We start from the raw sequence: 23,190 nt of genomic DNA, 5'->3' as shown, positions 1-23,190 counted from the left end.
TTAAACAGGTGCATCAAGGCTGTGTTTGTGTGTGTGTGTGTGTGTGTGTGTGTGTGTGTGTGTGTGTGTGTGTGTGTGTGTGTGTGTGTGTGTGTGTGTGTGTGTGTGTGTGTGTGTGTGTGTGTGTGTGTGTGTGTGCCGCTTGCTTGCGTTTATCTGTGCGTTCATACTCTATGTATTTATAAAAGCGGTATAACACCAACAATTATATGTAATTAGTACACTAGTGGACTCTGCTAAAGAAATGACAGGAAAACTATTGATCTTGCTGTGAGACAACAGAGTAGGCGAATTCCAAGGTTGAATCCGGCTTCGGCAACTGACGTTTTTTGTTTCACTTAACAATCTCATGCTGTAAGGGATAAATGATCTAAGGATAGGGTGTTTGGTTGGGAGACACAACAATCCATTTTGAATATTGCTTCAGTTTCAACAGCATTTCCAATTTAGAAATACAACTGGCTGAGAGGCAATACAATACATCCGTGATAGACGTATACTGTAATAGAAGAGTAGCGGTTTGTGAAAAATGATTAAAATTAGCTTTGGTCTGTGGTAAAATGAGTGTGACCCGGGAACCAACCAAATGTACAATATATGTTTTTCATTTTAAATACATACATAGCATACATATTATGCAACATCACAGCAACATCAAAGTTTAATAATATTTCTGTTAGTGGTAAAATGGAGATAAATAATGGAAGCATCATATTAAGCTATACCCGTATCTCCACAGCTCTTTGGTGTTTTGATCCAGGGCATGTTTAAGCAGCAGCGTTTGATGTTAGGTGCAGCAGGCTGCAATATTGTCTTTACAGGGTAATTGTGTCTAAGTGGATTTCTTTGTTTGTTTATGTTGACAAGTATATGAGTGTGTCTCGTTGTGTTAATTGCCTTGGGAGAGCCTTCTTTAATCCTAGCTGGTTAAAGTATTAACTTTGTTTGTCAGAAATGAGAGGGCCTAAGGTGATGAAAACTTGTGTTCATATTATTATTTTCCAAAGGCCATTCCAAAATTTCTTTTGCACATTATTCTCACCAAGCAGCCAGAAATGTTTGAAGATAAATAACATTTAATGAGGCAAAGACTTATATTTAGAAGCTTCTGTCATCATCTTCATCCATACTATTATCAATCAACTATATCACAAATGCCTTTCCTGGTGGGTATTGAAAAGCACACACACACACACACACACACACACACACACACACACACACACACACACACACACACACACACACACACACACACACACACACACACACACACACACACACACACACACACACACACACACACACACACACACACAAAGTTAGTTTGGGTAACTCGATCAGTTAGATTTGGGTAAGAGCGCTCGTTTTGTAGTTCACCACACACCCCTACCACCACCTGGATCAATTCACTTTGATAGTCACTTATCAACACACCTGTGTAATTCTGCGTAATCACCACAAGATGGTGACAACACAGCCATTCACTTGTGTAGTCGGTGACGTCACTCGTCTGCGACGCCTCTTTGTTTATCTACTCGCCTAGCTCAGCAGTGTTTAGCCATTAGCTTACTATGCCTAACCCTAACCTTAACCTCAGTAAAACTATGCCTAACCCTAATCCTAACCCTAACCTCCGTGGGGTGAGGCGCTATCATTCCTGCCGACGCTACGTTGTCGTTGTCGTTGTTGTGGATCAAAGCGACCGATTTCTCCTCCCCGAGCCGCACAACGAACGCTCCTGTTCTCAATCTAACTGAATCTCAAACTAACTGTGACATATATATTAAACAACGAAATGTCTGTCTGTCCGTCACACTCAGCCAATCAGGGACCAGCATTCTTGGTGACGTCACTATCAACAAGTGTGCCCTGTTATAAATTACAAGGCCGTGCTCTGCTGGCGCATAGGTGGGCCAGCAGAGCAGGGCAAAGAGAGGGGGAAAAGAGGGGCAAAGGGTGACATCATAACATCGAGGAATATATAAGCATAGACATAAAAAGGTAGATGCCTCCTCTGGCTCTGGGGCGTTGGTAAAAGAGGACTGGCAAGCTTCCGGAATTTTGAAGGACGCTTGCTTGTGCGTCACAGAATGGGATGCTCGGTAGGCCAATCAGATGTCAGACTCCCTCTTTCCCACTGCAGGGGGCAGAGTACCTTCCACAGTTCCACAGTCCTGCACTTCTGCCAGTCCTCTTTTACCAGTCGCACCAATGAACTGCAGTGGTGGATGAGGTATCTTGCTTTTTATATCTGTGTATATAAGGGCCACAAGACGGGTAAAGACCTAGTGTATGATGAGTTAAGAAGACCTAGTGTATGATGAGTTAAGATTATACCCATCACGGTAGCACTTTACAATAATGACCTGTTATAAATCATTTATAAACATTTATAAGCAGTTTGTAGATGAGTAATAAACATGAACAAACTGTTTATTGACATTTGTAAATGTTTACCTAAACATTTATAACTGTTTTAAACATCCTTTACATGTTATTAGTAATGTATTAGTAAGTAGTAAACTAATCATGAATAAACCATTTATATACATTTGTAAATGTTTATTAAATCATTTATAACCAATGCTAAAAATCACATATAATGTGTAGGAATGCATTTACAAATGTCTGTCTGTTAAGGCGACCTCCATGTTTGTTCATGTTTAATATACGCTTTGTAGATGTTATCAAGAGCCCTAATGTAAAGTGAAGACTCACGGTCGCAAGTTACTATGAAAACCTCAACTGGCTGTCTGTCAGTCCCTCCGCCAGTCTGTCCGTCATGACACGTCACGTCACGTCACGTCACGTCACGTCACGTCACGTCACGTCACACTTTTGGCCCTACTCTTATCTCCGGCACCGTTTCCCCTATCCATGCCAAACTTCCAAACTGCTAAACATGAACAAACATGGAGGCCACATTAACAGACAGTTGTAAATAATGAATAGTCTTCACTTTACATTAGGGCTCTTGATAACATCTACTAATGATTTATAGATGTTTAAGGGATGTTTTACAAAGCATAACCATGAACAAACAAGGAGGCCACATTAACAGACAGATGTAAATAATCAGTAAGACTCCCTAATTGGGAGATAAGCAACCTCATGGTGGCGCTAGAAGAGGGACATATGAGAAATCAGGGGCGGAGGTTGTGGTTTGGCAGCCAAGGAGTGTGTGCTAAGTTTGGCATGTAGAGGGGCAACGGTGCCGGAGATAAGAGTAGGGCCAAAAGTGTGACGTGACATGACGTGATGTGACGTGACGTGACGTGACGTGACGTGACGGACGGACAGACAGACAGACAGCCAGTGGAGGTTTTCATAGTAACTTGCGACCGTGAGTCTTCACTTTACATTAGGGCTCTTGATAACATCTACAAAGCGTATATTAAACATGAACAAACATGGAGGTCACCTTAACAGACATTCATAAATGCATTCCTACACATGATGATTGCTGATTGGTTATAAATGATTTAGTAAACATTTACAAATGTATATAAATGGTTTATTCATGATTAGTTTACTACTTACTAATACCTTACTAATAACATGTAAATGATGTTTAAAACAATTATAAATGTTTAGGTAAACATTTACAAATGTCAATAAACAGTTTGTTCATGTTTATTACTCATCTACAAACTGCTTATAAATGTTTATAAATGATTTATAACAGGTCATTATTGTAAAGTGTTACCCAAATGGGTAGCAGCGAAAACCAGAGACTTGACACTTCAACTTGCATGCTTTGATTGACTGGTGATGAAAACATAATTGACGGAAGGAATTAACAATCACTTTGTGAAGTACAGAGCAATCTGAATAACAGAGATATGATCAAAAGATGGAGGAATGTAATGCATGTGAGAGAAACCGGGAGAAGGCATTCATGTAACTGGTATTCCACTGCATATGGCTATTATCATTAGGGCATGCCTCCTGGCAGAGATATGCACTTTGATGAGTACACCATTCTAGTCATCGTTTCTACCCCAATACGTTAGCCTGAAACACATATGACACAGAAATATAAATATGAAAAGCTTAGCTGATCATGGACTTCAACTCAACTAAACCATGATTTTGTTTTAAACCTCAGTTTTGGGGGGGGTGCAATCAGACCTCAGGGGGACCAATCAGGGCCCAGCATTGGTCTGGTCTAACCAATCGTGTCCAGAGCCATTTTTTAACCCACCCCTTGGAAATTAAAATCCTGCTTGCGAGTCCAGACTAATATCTAATATGCAGTGAGGAATTAGTATGAGCAATGCCAGGCTAGGCACACCACTAATGTAAAGTATAACTAAACTCACCCATAATACATAACGTCTGTAGGAAGACTAACTGTAACTAGAAATACTCTGTAAATATAATGAAGATAACATAGTGTTCTCGCCTTTCAGGCGAGCCCACAACTAGACGTTACCTCCAGTCAATGTTATGATATATAAATGTATCTATCTTCTTATCAGTATATTAGATCACAGGTGGGCAGAATCTTTATCCAGAACAGAAGGCCATACTGACTTAAGTGAGTGAAGTACAGCTGTATGTGCTTACAATGAAAATATTACTTACATAAAACAGGTGTTATGGCCTGGCTCCAAGACCATAACAAAAAAGGGGAGACGAATGCAAAAAAGTTGGAAATGTATTTACAAATAATGAAACATAGGACTGAGCAAAAAGGTTTTAAGTTTCCAACTCAAAAGGCAGGGAAACATGCTGCCCACTTTTAGATGAACCAAACTAAAGTAACATCACAAAAAGCTGCTCTTATGACTGGCCCCCCCAGCAGCCTGGAGAGGACTGAGGACTGAGGGTTTGGGGAGGCACTGGCCAGGTGTCTAGCCTTCCACTGATTGCCTCAGACTCCACCCTCCAAACCAGCATGAGTAACAAAGTCATGACATCACCTGCTCATTCCCGGTTCATGGAAGTAATTTCTCTATGGAGAATAACATTGAGTCATCTTAAAATCGTCTCATTGTGGTCCGAAAATAAAGTCTCTCCGATATTGTCGGGGAGGTGGCTCTGTATGGTTTATGATAGTCAGTCTGTATCATATTTGATACAGTCTGTTTCTGGTGAAAATTTAACTAATTTGGCGACAGTAACGTTAGCGTTTTCTCACGATCAGTTGATTCTTCAAATCCATATGAGTCAAACCGAGATAATTTGTTTATGTTTGGAACACAGTTCTCATATGACGCAATATGAAAAAAAGTCTAAAGGAAAACAGAATGGGGGGGAAGGAGAAACGTGATCCAGGTAGGATGTGTAAATGACGTCAAATTTTGCTACTCTATGATTAATACAGGCACACACATAACCCTATAAGGCCCCAGCTAGGGGGCCGTCACGCAAGCCACCTCTATGCACTCAACTTTTAAATGAGCTTACTAATTTATATCTTGGCTGTTGTCTTATACTGTATGCACCTCTTCATATAGTAGGTCACTGGTGGTGAGACACCCTTGCATTATGTTAAGTATGTACTCAAGGCATACTGTTTTGCAAATTGCAATGATAAACATTTGATATTTACTGTACCATTTACCATTTGAGTATACAGTTACCTATCAGTGGAATGCAGGTATGGAGTCAAATATGTGAAATGTAAATATTAAGATGTCACGGGCCGGACTGACCAGGGGTGAACCTCAATGGTGATTTGCTTACTTAGACAAAGCAATTGTAATGTACTGTAGTAACCATGTATGCTGTCACATGTACTGTAAGGAAAACAATAACAAACTAACAATGTTTTTCTTTTTTGCAGAATGCCCATAGCATATTTTTTTCTTCTTTTCGTTTCTGTTGTCATTTACAGTACAGCTGTCTGCGAGATTCTAGAACAGCAACAGCCTCTGGGTGTTTACAGTGAAAGATCTTTAAATATCAAGAGAGTTACAATACCTGCCAGATTGTGTGTAACTCCTTGCAAGGAGAGAGATACACTTAAAGTGTGGCTATTCCTGTCAGCTGTTCATCTGCCTGGAGGAAGGTACAAAGCTAGTATCTTCACCTGTTGGCTGCTGATGGGCTTTGCATTTATTTGACTGGAAGACCATTGCATCCCTAGCTAACATAGTACTTTTTTAACAGGATTTATTTTTCATTGTGTTGGCCATTTCTTTGCCTTTCTCTTTAGTCTCTGTTTGGTTTCCTGTTGTCTGGGTAGCTCATCTGGGCTTTGTGAACTTTGAAAGATCTGTCTCTTTCCTGTGCTTTCAGGCGTAAATATTTGCAGTGCCGGGCTGCAAGGGGAATCGTTTCTGCCTGCATGATGGGAATGAGTGGGACTGAGTGAAATGGAGGTTGTAAGAAATGGGAATATAAATCTGCTTTTTACATTAGCCCCAGGAATGGCTCCTTTACACATCATTTTATTTTTCTGCCATTTTCCACTTATACAGTAAAAAAAATGATATAACATTAGTTCATATTTTCAACATTTCTCCTGAAATGATTAATTGGTTTAGAAGAATTCCTTCTTTGTGAAGCTCCCTTTTGGGCACACTATCATAGAATTATTACAGAGCAACAATGCATATGGGCCTCTCAGTGATTGCCTTTTCCTGAGGTAAACATAACAGGATTTTTATTTTTAGATTATGGTCTGTGTGGAGTGTTTTAACCACTAATTCTATAGCATCACTATTCTGCAGGCAACATTCACTGAAAATAGGCTATCTGCAAGCTCATAACATGTCACATTTGCAGCACGTTGTGAGATTGTAGATTTTTTCTTTTATTTCTTTTTTTGTGAAGTGGAATGGGAAAGAAAGAGCGTCCCAAAGCGGGTTAAGCGGTTAAAGACAGTATTTACCACCTAGAGCAGAGCACGTCCCACTCACAAAGCATTTGGCCAAGTCAATTTCCCACTAAAGAGGGTGAAATCCTCCCTATCAATTGCTTCCACCATCTTAGCAATTACCTCATGAAACATTAAACCCAAACGAGTATGATTTATTAGAACACTGCACCGTAATTCTGATAATTAAGGCCCAAAGTTATCCCTCACACTGGAGTTTGCCCTCCTTCCCTGCCACAGTGTATTGGCTGTGGACTGCATAGTGTCATGCATCCATATAGCATTAATTAGCACTTTATCATGATAATGAGAAGTGTTGGACAGTACAGTAATGACGTACATTCACTCGAGTACTGCACAAGTACATTTTGACTTTCAGTCCACTACATTTCAAGGAAGGGAAAAGCTATATTATGAATTTCACCCTTTGTCAGCTTTCTGATTGGTCCCTGACTGACCAACCAGCAGGCTCTTTGTGCCTTGTTCTGCCCTGGTTCCGCCTTTTTTTTGTTGAATTTGCTAAAACATCATTTTTGGAGAAATAAATAAAAAAATAAAAATGCCCAGTCAGTGTACTGTTTAAAATGAGAATTGAATACACAGAATAACAATAAGAAGCAACTGAATTTCAATGGTAGTGGATGGAGAGAAAGGATTTTTGTCCCACCAAGACACAGCAACCAATGGGTGCGAAGAGGGGCAGGACAACGGTGGGACTTGACAAAGAGTGAAAAAGCCCTATTTCAAATATAGGGAGAATAAGAGATCGACAATTTGACTGAGAAACTTTCACTTGTATTTGAGTCATATAAATTAACCAGGATTACTTTGACTCGAGTACCGGGGTTAGTGTTAATTTGTCCACCACTGATAATGATAAGTGAAACATTTACAGAGAATAAGGGGGAGGGTGGAACGCGTGGTAGAGAACCTTGTAGCTGTCCAACTATACAAGCCATTTTATGTTCTTTGTTTTCAATTGCAGACTTCCAAAATGTATTCTGGACCTTGTTGTCAATGTTGCTGGCTGTCTTTAAGATATATAATAAATCTCTGCACTATCTTCATTGAGCTACATTATGTGCTCAGTGCATCCACAAAAATGACTCTGCACAACATTTATAATTTAATATGACTTACTTTGGCACATACATTGTTCTGCATTGTAATGTGGCACTAATGTGAATCCTGTATGCCCATGTGTCTTTCGTACTTCAGCCCTCTTGTTTTCCTTTGTTGAGCTGTGAAAATGCTTGCTCCTTGGCAGTGAAGCAGTTCTGAGTTCTTGTCTATAAAAATACAATAAAATAGTTGCATTGTGTAGTGGTTCTCAAATGATGTGCCGTGGCACATTGCTGTTTCTTAAATAATCGTTTACTTTTTGCACACTCATTTCCCAATAAAGAGGGAAATTCTATATCCTAAGAACATATTTTAACCACATTAATTTGCCACTATGCGACACCTTGTGTGAGCTAGTAAATCATCTGTTTCTGCTATGAATACTGGTGGTGTCTTGAGATTTTGACTTGCCCATTTGGTGTGGCTTAATTGGACACAAAACAAATCGAAAACCACTGGCCTAGTGTGAAACAACAATTCTGTCTGTAGTGTCATGTTGTGCTGCAGTTGCTTCCTGTGAGGTACTGTAGGAGTTTGAGCTGACAGACCATGACTGGCTCAACGTTGGGACCGTGTCCTGGATTCACCCATGTATTTGTGTGCATGTGTTACAGGATGCTGTAACTAAGCACATGTACTTAAATTGTGAGGTATTTGTACTTTACTTGAGTATTTCCAATGTTCAATACTTTTACTTCTACTTTACCCAATTAGTTTGCACATATTAAATAACTGACTTTTACTTGTAACAGAGTATTTCTATGATGCAGTATTGATACTTTTACTTAAGTAAATAATCTGAGTACTTTTCCACCATTGACAGGACAGCTAAAGTGTACTTGGTTCACAAAGGATTCAATTGCCAGTGTTCCAAGTGATGTAATCAAGTCAAGCAGCCAAAAGGACAACTCCGTAGTCATCAAGCAAATGAAAGAGAACATGGTACCCTATTCACACAGAGAGCACAAGAACAAAAATGAGCTGTATTACGCATCTGCACTGTTCAGTGTTCATGGAGTCTTTTTTTGTTTAAGCTTCTATAGCAATTAAGCTAAGTATCTTAAAAGCTTTAACATATAGTACCATCCTACTTTCTTTTTTTTACAAAACCCAAGCCAATAGTAAAAAAATACATCTTTAGATGGCACAATGATTTATACAAAGAAGCTCTGGCAACAAGCAGCAACCATCTCCATCAAGCATATTTAGCTCTTGAGAAGAACTTTTCTTTTTCATTTCATTCCACCAGTAATGCATTCTAAAGTTGTACACTTACTGTAGGTGCCAGCAGCCAGATTCAGAGGAAAATTAGGATAATCTTTGCACAAAGACAAATAAAATGCGAGAGAGAAACATTGCAATAAATGCCCATATTCCCCACTGTACAACAGTTGAATGCACTGAGTAGTCCCTAAGTAGGGAAACTCTTCATCAGAGCATCCTTAAATTTAACATTCAGCCGCAGTTGACAGCAAGTGACTTTATCCTTTGCTTACCATTATGGTCACATACAGAGTGAGGACAGCTCTGCTCTGATGCTAGTGGAACCACTTCAAAAGGTGTTTGAATAGAGGATAGACATTGGTATTTCACATAGTTAATCAATCGATGAATGATGGACATGGTCTGCTTGCCTGGTGCAATGAGAAATAACTGAATATGATTTTGATTAACATTTCAATCGGCAAACCATGAAATGTCCACAGACAATATCATGGTTACCACTTATCAGCAATCTACTCAAAGGATGGTTATCTGCTGAACGTGTTGTACAGCAGATAACAGCACGATCTTCTGAGCTTAAACAATCAAACTAAAAACAAGTTTTGCTACCAAATCATGATTTCTCTTTCTGTTTTACGGGATTAGGTAACAGCGGTGCTCAGTTGGCCCATACTGTATAAAGTAGGCTACACTGAGACTACGGTTTCAAATTCTCTGAGCAAAATATGCCACAATTCATTATACTTGCCCGCTATAACAAACGGTTTTAATTAAAAACATCTTTAAAACTTTTATTCAAGGGGGACAACAGCCGTCGCAAGTTGATGATGTCATTTGTCCATGTGTGGTCCAGCCCTAAGGAATGTTGAGCATTCAAAAAAACTTCCTAGGTTAATATGAGCATCTATTCTAAAACAATATGTTAAATACAATTTAATTAGCATATCGTCACTGTCGGGCAGAAACCTTGTATCTCCAAGTTTCAAGTTTGTACGTTTTTTTCACCAAGTAAAGCCCTGCTTCATCATACAAGGCTGTCGCACAAAAGTAGTGAAAACAGCCGATCTACAAGCACACAACGCCTCGCGGCGCGAGGCGTTGTGTGCTTGTAGATCTGCTGTTTTCACTAGTTTAGTTCATTTTTAAAATGATAAATACAAAACGAGCGGTCTTGGACATACAAGGTTTCCACCCGACAACGACGATATGCATTCCATGCATTAAATAGGACTGGACCACACATGGACAATTACATCATCAACTTACAACGCTCATTGTCTCCCTTGAGTAAAAGTATTCATAAAATAATTACATTTACAAGGTGTCTTACAGTTTTTACTTCAGTTTAAGACATTATAATGTCATATTTGGCTTATTAGCCAGGGATCCTTTTAATGGCCAAAAGCCATACGAATACAAATGGCCATATTCACAGGAGGGAAGAAGGACAGTCAGGGACCTATGCACCAGCGACTCCTACAGACTGGATCAGTGGTGTGTTGAATGGTGAGGAGTAGGGTGTTCCTCCATAGCCTGGTTAATAAACCAGACTGCACAACACCACCCCCTGTTGGTAGTGGTGGTGTTATAGAGTCTGACGCTTGCAGTCAGGCTAGTTCCTCCACACGTACTATGTCCTCCCGCTTTGGGCACCTTGGTGTATGGGGAATGCGGGACTTCCTGCATTACACCTAAGTTGGGAGAAAAAGGGAAAAATAATTGCCTACTACTGTATGTATAGGCAAAATAAATTAATTATTAGGCCCATGTGACTGGGGCTAGAGGTGTACAGTAGAGGTTGCAAATATTACAAGCAAAATGGATTAATTATAAAGCTTTAACATTTTAAAACATATTCATATTCAAACATACTTTTTCTTCTGCGAATCATGGCCTCTGGGGCTCCCAAGCCCCAGATAAAGAACCACAGTTTCATACTGCCAAGAAAAGAAAAGAAAATAATAATTGTGTCTGAGTGAAATTGTAATGGATATTGTTATTATTTAGATTTGGGAAAGTGGCACAAAGAAACATTGCTCTTCATATTAAATATAGCCTTTTAATGAGAAATAGATTATTATATGAAACATTCATTTGAAATAAGCTGATATAATGATTTCAACAGAACAGCAAAAAAGTACATAGGCAAGGTATTAGGAGCGGTATCTTCAATCAAACGTTTCCATGGGTATACATATGCGACACTGCAATGATGTAATGCCAGTAGAATAAATGTGTGCTTGTTTTATGTACTTTATGTAGTGGTTCAGATCTAAATCATAACGTACATTATATTTTGACACTCAAAACAGTCAAAAATGTTTGTACTCTTGAGTCATAATCATATCATTCATATGAGAAATGGGTGCCCTGTACTTTGTGCTAACATACTCAAACGATGGGCTATTTTTTTTTCTTCTTCACTCTTTTCTTTTTTTGTCTTTTTTTTGGCAATAGTAATTTTGTTTTCCTTTTGATTACTATTACTTATGTCTTTTGATGTCCTTACTGTAATAGAACAGTTAATATTTACAAATATAATGCACATAGGGGACAAGAAATATCCACCATCCCAGGCTTCTGTGTCCTGCTGGTGGTCGACTTCCCCACATGCACGAAGTGAACCTAAGCTCTTCTCTCGGGTTGAGATGAAAGGGCTAATTCCTATACAAATTCAAGGTCTGAAATTCTGACGAGAATATATCAATTACTATACATATATATATATATATATATATATATATATCATCATATCATTGTTCTGTGTAGTTTTTTAATAGTAAATTTCCTCCACCTCTGAACATGTTAAAGGGATACGTAACAGGCACTTAATAATAATAATAATCATAATAATCATAATAATAATAATACATAGGTAGTGTCGTTTAATAATAATTGTGTATGTTGACTTAAACACTTGCGATGGAAGTTCCAGCAGCATGAAAACAGAAAAAGGTCAACCTGAATCTCATGATGTCTGGAAAAGAAACTCCAAGATGGCGCCATAGAATGGAAAGTGTGTGTAGGTAAAGTGGAGCTTTACAGTTTAGCATTACCAAAATGGTAATCCAAGCTTTGATATAACAATTTCTCATCCCATGTTCCTTCTCTCTAGACCATAGAAACCCAGCAGCTTCGTGACACCAATCAGGCAGAATGTAATTTTCCCTGTCCACTGTGCTATCTTCTATTTGAAATCAACTCAGTAGATAAGCTTCAAGGGAGGCAAAACAAAAACAAAACTAAAACAATAGACCATTTTTTGATATCTCTGGGAAACCCGTATTAAACGGGAATGGGGGGTGGGCCTTTATGTGTTATGTGTACCTCGGGTAATGGTATGGCTTTAAGTTGTCATTTTGCAGATGTGCGCGGATGAAGAATGTTTAAACTTTTGCTCTTGGTGCTGAAAAGCTCCACAAGCCAGCAGTCACAAACATGTACATTTTGCAAAGCTGTACAAAATAGCATTTGATTGTTCATCTTCAGACCACGATATTGCACTCACGCACCAGGAGGTACCGCCTTGTGAGAAACACAGCTCGAATTTCAAACACAGGAAGAAGCGCTCCGAATGCAGGGAATCAGCTTAGACTGGAGTCACTTACTCTCAAATGACACATTCAATTAACGAACAGCGATAAGCATCAAGCGAAGAAAAGATACACACATATATATATATTTATATATATTTATATATAAACAGCTGGCTTTTGTTATTAGACATGACTATCCACTGCTGTCCTGCTGTGTGCCTTCAGGCCTGATTTATACTTGGCCTTACGACGAGTGTCGCGGGCCGGAAATAGCCGATCTGCAAGTGCACAATGTGATGCAGTGCAGCGCGTTGTGAGCTTGTAGATCTGCTATGTCCATCGCGGGACACCGTCGTACGACGGAATATAAACTAGGCATCATGTGTCAGTACAATGACAAAGTGCCTCATAATGTCACAAAGAGCAATGCAGATTCATTGTGGAATTGAAATGTAATTAAGAGTCTATAGCTGATGCGAAGAGTACTTGCTCACTAGGCTATTTACCTCTTAAAATGTATAAACATTTTTTATATTAAACTGTCCATTATTTCTGAAATATTAGCTGAAATAAAAGGATGATATCTGGTCTGCCCTTGTGTCACGTATTATCTTTAAAAATGTGTTACTCGGTAAAGAATGGCAGTTTCAGATATAACCTTTGTTCCCTCAGAGTAAAATCAAGGCCTCTTTTTCAGAAGATGGATTTCAACTTTTTTTTCTTTTTTCTTATTATTTTTCTTCTTCTCTATTAAATTCTTTTAGGGAATGACAGACATGCTGGGACAAATATGGTACAGTCTTCATAGTGGAAACCATGGATCTCCTTTATCTGCCTAAAAGGCGTTTCATCTCCGCCTTTCTCCTTTTTCTCTTTAACAATTACACTTACAAAGTTGTTAATAGTACATCAAAAAAGCAGAACAAAAAAATGGTCCAAAAATGAAAAAAGGAAAAACAAAACTAAGATTAATATCCCTCTCAGTTCTCTTTGTGGGGTGTCTCTGTTCTCTTTAAACTCAATTTGTTAATGTGACTCTATTTCAGCAGAGTTTGGTAGTCAGGTGATCTGACTGTTTCAGTATCTCTGTGTTGTACATGTCCAAGGCATGGTTCACCCGAATCATCTCACTGTTGTTGAGCTTGAGCCGGTGCTTCAGCATACAAGAAAACAAGTCCAGCTGGGGCTTTCCGGGTGCCACTGGAGGCGCTAGGCGATTAATCCTATCCCTAATGTCCAGCAGCAGAAGCATGACGGAGGATGACGAGTAGAACTGAGTTCCTTGGGTGTACGACTGGTTGACCTGCTGCACAGCGCTGCGCAGCAGGTCAGCGTTAAAGCGCAGGCTGTAGCCAAACACTTGAATGTCAGAGATCTTGATGTAGATCTGCCTTTTATTCGGGTCTCCAAGGTCCACGGGACCCTGACCAGTGTCGTTACGCAGGCCGGTTGGGATCTTAGCGCGGCTACGCAGGTAAATGTGCACCGTTTCAAAGAAGGTCTTCCACCGGTTGCCTAGCAGCAAAGTCCAATTGAAGCACTGAGAATTCTGCAGGCGCACCTTTTCCCAGCGTGGATAGCCATGCTCACCAAAGGGCATGCTCCAGCCCTCCGAGTGGCTGCCACTGAAAGGGTTGACATAAACAAAGAACATGGGATCAATGCTGCTGTTACGCATTTGGCAGATCTTCATGGACAGGCCAATTATCATATGGAGGTAGTCCATCCGGTTCTTGTTACTCTTCAGGGTCAGGGACATGCGCTTACGCCACCGCGGGTCAAAAAATGTCTCCAGGCGTATCTCGTTGCTGATGAAAGTGGTGTGAATGTAGAGTCGTGAATCCATCTTCTGCAGCAGGTACTTGAGCTCCAGGTCTTGGAAGTCTAGGTCCGTCTCAAAACTGATGAACTGTTCACTGCGTTCCGAGTCCACGTTCTGGGGCTCACAGCGGCCACGGTACAACTTATAGCCCTTGTTGCAGGAGCCACATTGTGAGATGTTGGCCAGGCTGCACATGGCACAGCTGTTGTTGCCACCAATGATGCAAGGTATGGGGCGTTGGCACAGTGTGACGCCCGTGTGGCACACACATGTCCTTTGGCTCTCCAGGAAGGTTCCCCAGAAGCCGTTCTCGTTGCAGTAGAGGAAGGACTGAACCCTGTTGAGCCACTGCATCACAGACCTGCGGAACAGACAGAGAAAGAAAGATGTGGGGATAGCAAGGGACACAGAGAAGATAAGAGATAATAAAAAAGAGGGAAATGGGATAAAGGGATGCAATTTGTAATGATTAGTTAATAGTTAAAAAGATACTAACGTAAATATTTGATTCTGCTGTCACCACTAAAGCCTGGTGCTGTTTGTTATAGCCTAGTCAGTGCACGGGAGGATAATATATTCCTTTCAAGGGGATGGAGTCCCTTTATTTCCCTCAAGTGGGAAGCATTACTTGCTATGCTAATCTTGTCTCCTTCTTACCCCTCAGGCATCTTTCCCTGTCATCTTGACAGTCCTAGAACTTCCTTTGTGAGTATAGGAGGTGAATTCTGAATCCTGATTTCTCACACGAGGAAGGATGAGCTCAAGGTTAGCTTGACATGCTAATGAACCTGAGTGATAACTATGATGAATGACCTTGTTGGCTGGCCAGAAATCCCCAAGCGATGCCCAAAATGATCTCAGAACAGATCGCTTATGCTGGAGAGAGGAAACACTCCTTTTGAGTATATATATGAGCATATGGTGCTGGCATATGTTGAATTCACATGTGGGACATTTTACAAGGCTGAAAGTAACGCAACTAATTTGTAATTTGTGATTCTGGATTTGACTGACTTCCAATAGATTATTCAACCATTACTAATACTTTGACTAATGTGGGTTTGTGCGTGCAGACACACGTGTGTGTGTACTGTATGTGTGCGTGCGTGCATATGTGTGGAAAGTCACACACACACACACACGCGCGCACACACACACACACACACACACACACACACACACACACACACACACACACACACACACACACACACACACACACACACACACACACACACACACACACACACACACACACACAGCCTATGTCTCTCTCTCTCTCTCTCTCTCTCTCTCTCTCTCTCTCTCTCTCTCTCTCTCTCTCTCTCTCTCGACTTATAAGTCATATTGATCAAGTTTAATGTCTACAAATATAACATAATAATTCAAATGAGAATACATCCACAGAATATTTAAAAAGCTGTTGAATAAAAGCATTGCTCTTTTCCTGCCATGATCCATTTGTGCCTTTGTTTTTGTTAGGTCTAAAGAAAATGTTTGGAGGCAGCCATCATGTTGCAGTGTTGCAAATGACATGATTGCAGCAGGGAAATAATGAACCTTATGCAACGGATGTGTTGTAAGTGTGACATCTAGTGGCTGAAAGTACTGTTTTAAAAAACAATTACAATTTGTTATTGTATAGATATGACATTAATTCATCTGTTCCTCTTTTTCTATCCATCTCAACACTAACACTGTTCAATGGCAAACCTTACTTGCCAAATAGTAAACGATTCCCATTAATTTTCATTGTCTATTTATTATCGTGTTAGACACAGTCGTAACAATTTCCTCACTTGAATTTATTCGCAATAACAGGTGGGTTATGCTATGCGAAATTCTGTGGTAAAATATTCCATAACTGCCTCCCCGGATAAGCCATTACAGAGCATCATGCTGCTAGTTTTATTTTTGCCTTATTTGTCTCCCTCCAAAGCAAGTGGCTTGGCTCGTTTTCTCTTTTTGCCACAGGGAATAAAATGGAAATGAGGGGGAATGAACGCTGTTTGTTTTCACGAATCAGAGCACAATCTCTGGGTTTGTAATGGGGCATCAGACAGTTCTGGTACACTGGTGACACACATCATAGCCCCCTCTACAGTATGTGATAGAGCAGGGAAAGAAACAGAGAACGCCAGAACAACCAAGCTGGTAGAACGAAATGCGTCGCTGTGGCTCAGGAGGACAGAGCGGCCATCTTGGAAGGTTCCCGGTTCAATGCCCGGCTCAGCTGCATGGCTGCATGTCAAAGCGTCCTTGAGCAAATCACTGAACCTCTAACTATTGCAGAAGAACAGGTTGGTGCCTTGGCACGGTTGTCTCTGCTTTATGTGTGAGTGGGTGGGTGCCTGTACTGCACATTGTGAAGCACTATGGGGACAGGTGCTTTAAAAATGCAACATTTACCATTATAGTAAGAGGGAGGGAGATGGAGTAGACAAAGAATGTAGAAGGAATGAGAGTGGATACCATTGTGTGAGAGAGTAATGTCTGTGAACATTCCAATAATTCAATATTTTTCCCCACAATGCATGAAAATGACAAAAACACCTCTGTCAGGATACTTTCTAACACGCTTATATAAGAGAGTGCTTTAACCCACCACCCTGTCAAAATCGATTGTAAATGCAGCTAAATAATACATTATACGGAAAGGTACATTAATATCTGTAAACATGCTCAATTCCAGGCATGAATAATTAAGGCTGGTGCATAGCCTAGATGCAAATGGTCTGCCTGGGAGTGATGCTACTTCATATCTGTCACTATTAATAATTTTTACATGAGATGAGCTGCCGGGTTCACTATATATGAGGTAACCTATTATATTATTACCGTATACTCACAGTACATTCATGCTAGTTCAGCAAAGCACTACCCATACAGTTTCTGCATTCACTTTTCACACGTGACCACGTGAGTGAAACATTGTGATCCACCAGCTGGCAAATGCCAATAATTTACCTTGGAGTTCATGTTTTTCTGGTGCCAGATTGGCTGGTTCCATGGCTGGGTTTATCAGACATGGGGCGGAGATGACAAATGGTTCTAATTAGGGCCAGCGCTCATTTAGGAATGGAGAGGGTTATTAGGTGCCTTTCTAACTTTATTGAGCTAATGTAATTATTTTTGACTGGTTTGATTGAACGTTACATTTAGATAATTGATGAAGCACTCATGTTGTTGAAATTTGAACTGGATGTAGAAACAAAAAACGTACTGGTACATCATAAATGTGCATTTGTGCAATATTATGATCTATCTATCTATCTATCTATCTATCTATCTATCTATCTATCTATCTATCTATCTATCTATCTATCGTATCTATCTATCTATCTATCGTATCTATCTATCTATCTATCTATTAGGGCTGTCTTCTAAAAATCGACGAATCGACGAGTTGTTTTAAGCCCCGGGAATCGACGCCAATTGTTTGAGTCGCCGCGGCGCGTTCCGTTAAGAGGAGGAGAACCAAGCTGTCAAAATCCCATATTAAATAACCTGCCACAGCTCAAACACATGTCCAAGAAGTAAACAATATACTAAAGTCAGATTAACATACACAAGTGTAGGCTACTAGTTACATTTTCTAAGTGCTTCTGAATTGTTCCAGTGTTTTTGTTTTTGTTTCGCTGTGTTTCCGTCCATGACATGTCCACACTGCTAGCTCTAGCTGGAACGTGCATGGGCTGTGCCTCCCCCTGTGCATGATCCGTTGATTCTGAATCTGTCCTCGACACTGACTGATTACTCAGTCATTGCTCTGTGCGACTGCGGACTGGATCCCATCGTTCATTTAAAAGAGCCATTCAAGAGAGTCGAATCGTTCGCGAATATCTCATCTCTACTGCGCTGCTTGCCGACGGGGCAGAGTTGAACAGCGGAGAAGTTGTATTTGTTTTATCGGTGTGCACTGCTGTGCAGTTGACGTACTCAGTGTTGTGCTCGCGCACCGATAACACCGAAAACACAGTGTATTCAATTCATCTTAATGTATTATTGTATTATGTTGACGTGGTTTAAAGCAACACTTGATTTTTTTTTTTCTTTTTTTTTTAAACACAAAATATAAAACAATTTGTTGACGCGTCGGAATGAACCCCTCGACTCGATTCGACTTCAAAAATCCTGAGTCGTAGACAGCCCTACTATCTATCTATCTATCTATCTATCTATCTACAGTATCTATCTACCTACCTACCTACCTACCTACCTACCTACCTACCTTATACTAGTCCATGCATATGTATGATTACATGCGAATCATGCATGCCTACAGTGCATAATACATGTGTGTGCGCTTGTATGTGTACAGTACACTACCTCTTTACTGTATGGGTATTTTGTGTGTGTACTGCACATTAGTTGTGTTTGAGGACCAAGGCCGTCAAAGAGCCAATGGCCCTACTGACTGGCAAGGCCAATAAGCTATTAGACTGGTGTTATATTGCATTACTGTATATTGGAATGGGTTCCAGGAAAAGCACTTTTTTATGCTTGTCAATTTGGTTATGGGCTTCATTTCAACAAAAAAATGTAGTTCTTTGGCCTCATCTATAAATACAGTACTTACAGTACTGTGCATTCTCTAAGCTATATAATTGCATTTTATGCAAGTGCGCATGTGTGTGTGCCTGCGTGTGTGTCTTTCAGCCTGCCTTTCCAGTACACACATACACACGTACGCACACAACCACGCACTCATACACACACGTGTGCCTGCATGCACAAACACACATTAGTCAATGTGTTAGTAAGCACTAACATTTGTAGCATTGCTGATATTTATTTTCTAAACAATTTTACAGTATTATTTCTATGCGTAATCAAACATAATGACTGTTCAGCAGTGTTGGATGACAATGTCTAAAGCCTAGTTCTAAGCCCGTTTTAAGCCCAATTTAAGCCAGAATTATGCTCCTTCTTAAAACCACACATGCCGAAAATAGCTGATCCACAAGCTCAAAAGGCAACACGTTGTGAGCTTTTATGACGTTTAATGAGTATAAATTAAGTATTGATTCACAGTGGTCTGAATTCCCTCTAAGGAGTGAGTCTGAGGAGTGTATTTAGGAATCATGCAGATTTCTGACAATAAAGACCACATTTACAGCTTTGTTCCGCTGCTGCCACCTTGACAATTTGACAAATGATCCAATATATTTGAAGGTCTATAAATACCTTAAATAGCACCTGTTTTGTTGGCCTTGCTTTGTCAGCCTCATCAGCAATTATTAATTGTGAAGTTGTGGTTATTTAGAGTCAAATTAATTCCCTATGGAAGACTGCCTCTAGCTTTAAGGCAAGCTAGAGGCAAAGCTAGAGGCAGTCTTTCATAGGGAATGAATTGGACGCTGCCCTTCCCCCCTCCTCCCCCAAGGGCAAGCAGAGGGCATGTGCTTTAAAGACCAGGTGAAATTACTTTTTTGAGCATTTTATTTTGAAGTTTCAGTCTGAAACGCAAGCCTGTCTGTTTCTGAACCAATCAGAAGGGACCAGCCCTTCAGGCGATGGGACGGCTCACGTGTGCCCAATGTTTGTGTTTGTAGCTTCCATTAGCTTGCAAACGGCAGGCAGAGGGGCACGGCCAGTGGGCCAGTTGAGAAATACATAGTTTGGATGTCATCTTGAATGAGATTCAAGACGGAGTAGCTCTGTAATTAAAATCAGCTGTGTTTGGAGGAATGCGCAGTAATGGGAATCAAACAGGTGAATATAATCAAAGGTTCATTTATATTCAAGAAGACCTGTCTATGTCATCACGCAGCACGTTTCTGTTCACAGGAAATAATTAAGAATGGGCTATTTATGGACTTTTGATATAAAAATACACAAACATGTTGTTTTTTTTGGCATCTAGTGTTAGGAATGCCCATATGATTACCACGGATAAGCTTTAAAAGTGTGAAAAACTTATTTTTCATTTCACTAGGTCTTTAACTGTGTGTCTGCAGCCTAAGGCAAAGCGAGAGGCAAAACATTCAACTATGTTTTGTCACTCATTGTGGGAGAAGGCCATTAACCCCTTAAGCCCCCACTTTTCCACAAATGCTGTGAGCTTGTAGATATGCTATTTTCAACAACAACAAAAAATAAATTTTTGAACATGCCTATTATGACATGCCCAAAATAGGGACACCAGGGTTAATGTGATTCATCTTGTTCACATGCCGTAATATCAAATTCACATCAAATGGAGATACAACATAATGCTAAACATATTGTACTGTATGTATACATAACATACACACACTACTATAGCCTATAAGGTACATTTAAAGGCGATGAGGTGTTTGCTGTGTGGTTTATTAGAAGAATTACCTGATTCTGGTTCTTTCTTAGTCAAACATTAACTCTTTTACTGCTAAACAAGCGCTCGTTATTTGTTTCACGTGTCCGCCGCACCATAACGAGCGTTCGTTCTTTTACCTGTCTGAGCACTGTAAGCAGATGAGGGGTGGTGCGGGTGTGTACAGTAGCAGCAGCTCCCGTAAGGTTAGTCTCAAATCTGGACGCAAATAAACAATAATGGCGGCGGGATCACTTCTTTGGTGGTTTTCTCAGCCTGGATCTTTCTCTATTTCTATATCTGAAAACTGATGCAAACAGAGGGGGATGAGGAGCCTCTCGCTCCGTAATGGCGGCCCCCATAATGTTGTGGATTTTTTTCACTGCTCCGTCAGCGATGCACCTTTATTTTACACAAGATGACAATAGGAAATAATGGATGGCTATTTTTCTATAAATTCGCAAAGGTAAGCTAGGTGAGGAGACTATAAACAACCTAAATGGCGCCAAAAGAGTTAACACTGAAACACCCTGCTATATTTTCTCTTTAGGGTTGCAAGTAAAATGAGGAAATTAAACTAAATTAAAAAGGATCACGGCAGGTTCAAGAAAAATAGGTTACTAAACCTCTGTGTAAATGAAAGCCACTTATGGGCCATACAGGGACACGTGCGTGCGAGCGTGCATGCATGCACAGCTTGCTTTAATAGTGATGGCAATGACTCCCTCCATCTGATGCAAAGCACAGTCACACACAAGCAAGCAAACAAACACCCTGCCTTTCTCCACTGTGCTGTCAGGGGCTCTTGATGCACGCTCCGGCGAGCACAGAGTGCACACTGCAGCTCTTTGATAACGCTTCAGAACAAACCTTTGCCAACTCGCATACGAGTGCATGTGGGTGTGCTCTTTTTCTTTCTTTTTTTACCTTAGTGACAGTTGACAGCGGCTCATTTTCAGACCACTTAAATGAATATTTTACAGATTCTTTTTCTGTTTCCATTTGTATGTTGACATCCCTGACACCGTTTGAATAATTTGGGGTGTGGTGTGAAGGGGGGGTATTCTATTTAGCAGTAGGTTACTTAGCATACTATTTCAGAAAAGTGTTCTCACAATTTTCTAACAGACATTTTCACAGACATGTGAAAATTCCCAAGTATTTCAGGCAGTGTTGGCACCACTGCACATCTGCGGCCGAGCACTCAGACAGCAACTGCTGTAAGTTGTGACAGATGTGTGCAATGACCTAGCCAGAAAACTTAAATTATTTTTCTTCAGACTGCATTGTGAAAAGCAAAGAGTGAGCTAGGACACTTTGGGCATGTGCAAGCCTCAGCACTAAATAGACCTGATGGACGGAAACAACAGAGTCGAAGTTGAAATATATAATGGATAACATTGTTCCAGTGCATGCTTCGAGAGGCAGCCCTGAAAATACTAAAACTTCTGCAGCATCTCTTTCTAGGATTAAATCATCAGCGTTCTGGAAGCGTGTCGATATTGCGACATAGCATCTGTTCGACGGCTCATCCTTTCGACACAGGTGAATTTTAGGGAGCGTGTCGCTGTTACTACATGTCATCTTTTCGACACCCGACTCTAACCCTCACCCTAACCTTAACCTCCGTGGAGTGAGTCGCTAACCCTCTGGTGGAAATGATGGGCGTTCGCAAAAGCGAGATTTCCCAGAATTTTAACCTGGTGAAAAGCTAACCTAGTCGAAATGATGGGATGTAGGAATAGCGAGATTTCCCCCAGCAGTATCAGTGCTTTTCTATCCATGCTTTACTAGCTAGACGCACCGATGCCAAAAAACATCAACACCAAAATATCCAAGACACAAAAATCAACAACCCATTGTTTACGTTGCTTTTTGCATGGCGCCAGTGGAAATGTGACCGTCGATGCCATGTTTCTACCCACCTCTCCCTAGGCATCTGGTGGTTGGGATTGTGGTGACAGCGGATGCTGAGGCCAAAGAGCTTGCGGGCAGTGCGCTGGATCTTGAGCCGCTGCGTCTCCAGGGAGCTCTGGAGGAGCCTGTAGCGAGCCTGGAGGTCCCAGTCGCTGCCCCACAGGAGGTGCACGCTGCTCACCGGCAGGAAGTGAGTGGAGGGCAGCCTCTTCAGGAAGGACTTGAACTCATCTGGATGACAGGGAGAGGAGAGGATGCAGTGAGCAGGGGTGTCGCAACCAAATTCTGGGCCCTGTATGGGGTTATTATTAGGCCAAATCAAATTCGTATTCGTACTTTGCCTTTTTTTTTACTCGTAAACATTTTTACCAAAAAAACTATACGTAAACAAATTAATTGGAAAAAAATATCCGTAAAAAAAAAAAAAGTATGAATGTTTTTGGGG

General features: G+C 40.5%; 1 protein-coding gene across 1 annotated transcript in view; it reads right to left on the bottom strand.

The window, feature by feature from the left end:
• Positions 1–13,753: 13,753 nt before the first annotated feature.
• Positions 13,754–23,190, bottom strand: part of brinp1 (bone morphogenetic protein/retinoic acid inducible neural-specific 1) — a gene marked incomplete at both ends in the record, with an annotated part of 136,772 nt that continues 127,335 nt past the window's right edge. The window contains 2 exons of the mRNA XM_080742687.1: positions 13,754–14,894; positions 22,754–22,976. Coding sequence (XP_080598813.1) covers positions 13,754–14,894; positions 22,754–22,976 — 1,364 coding nt within the window. The remainder of the gene's footprint in view (positions 14,895–22,753; positions 22,977–23,190) is intronic.

Source organism: Nannobrachium achirus, assembly GCF_963921795.1.
Source record: "Nannobrachium achirus genome assembly, chromosome: 15".
Taxonomy (NCBI): Eukaryota; Metazoa; Chordata; class Actinopteri; order Myctophiformes; family Myctophidae; genus Nannobrachium; species Nannobrachium achirus.
The sequence above is the reverse complement of the archived record's forward strand: the minus strand, read 5'-3'. Positions and strand labels throughout refer to the sequence as shown.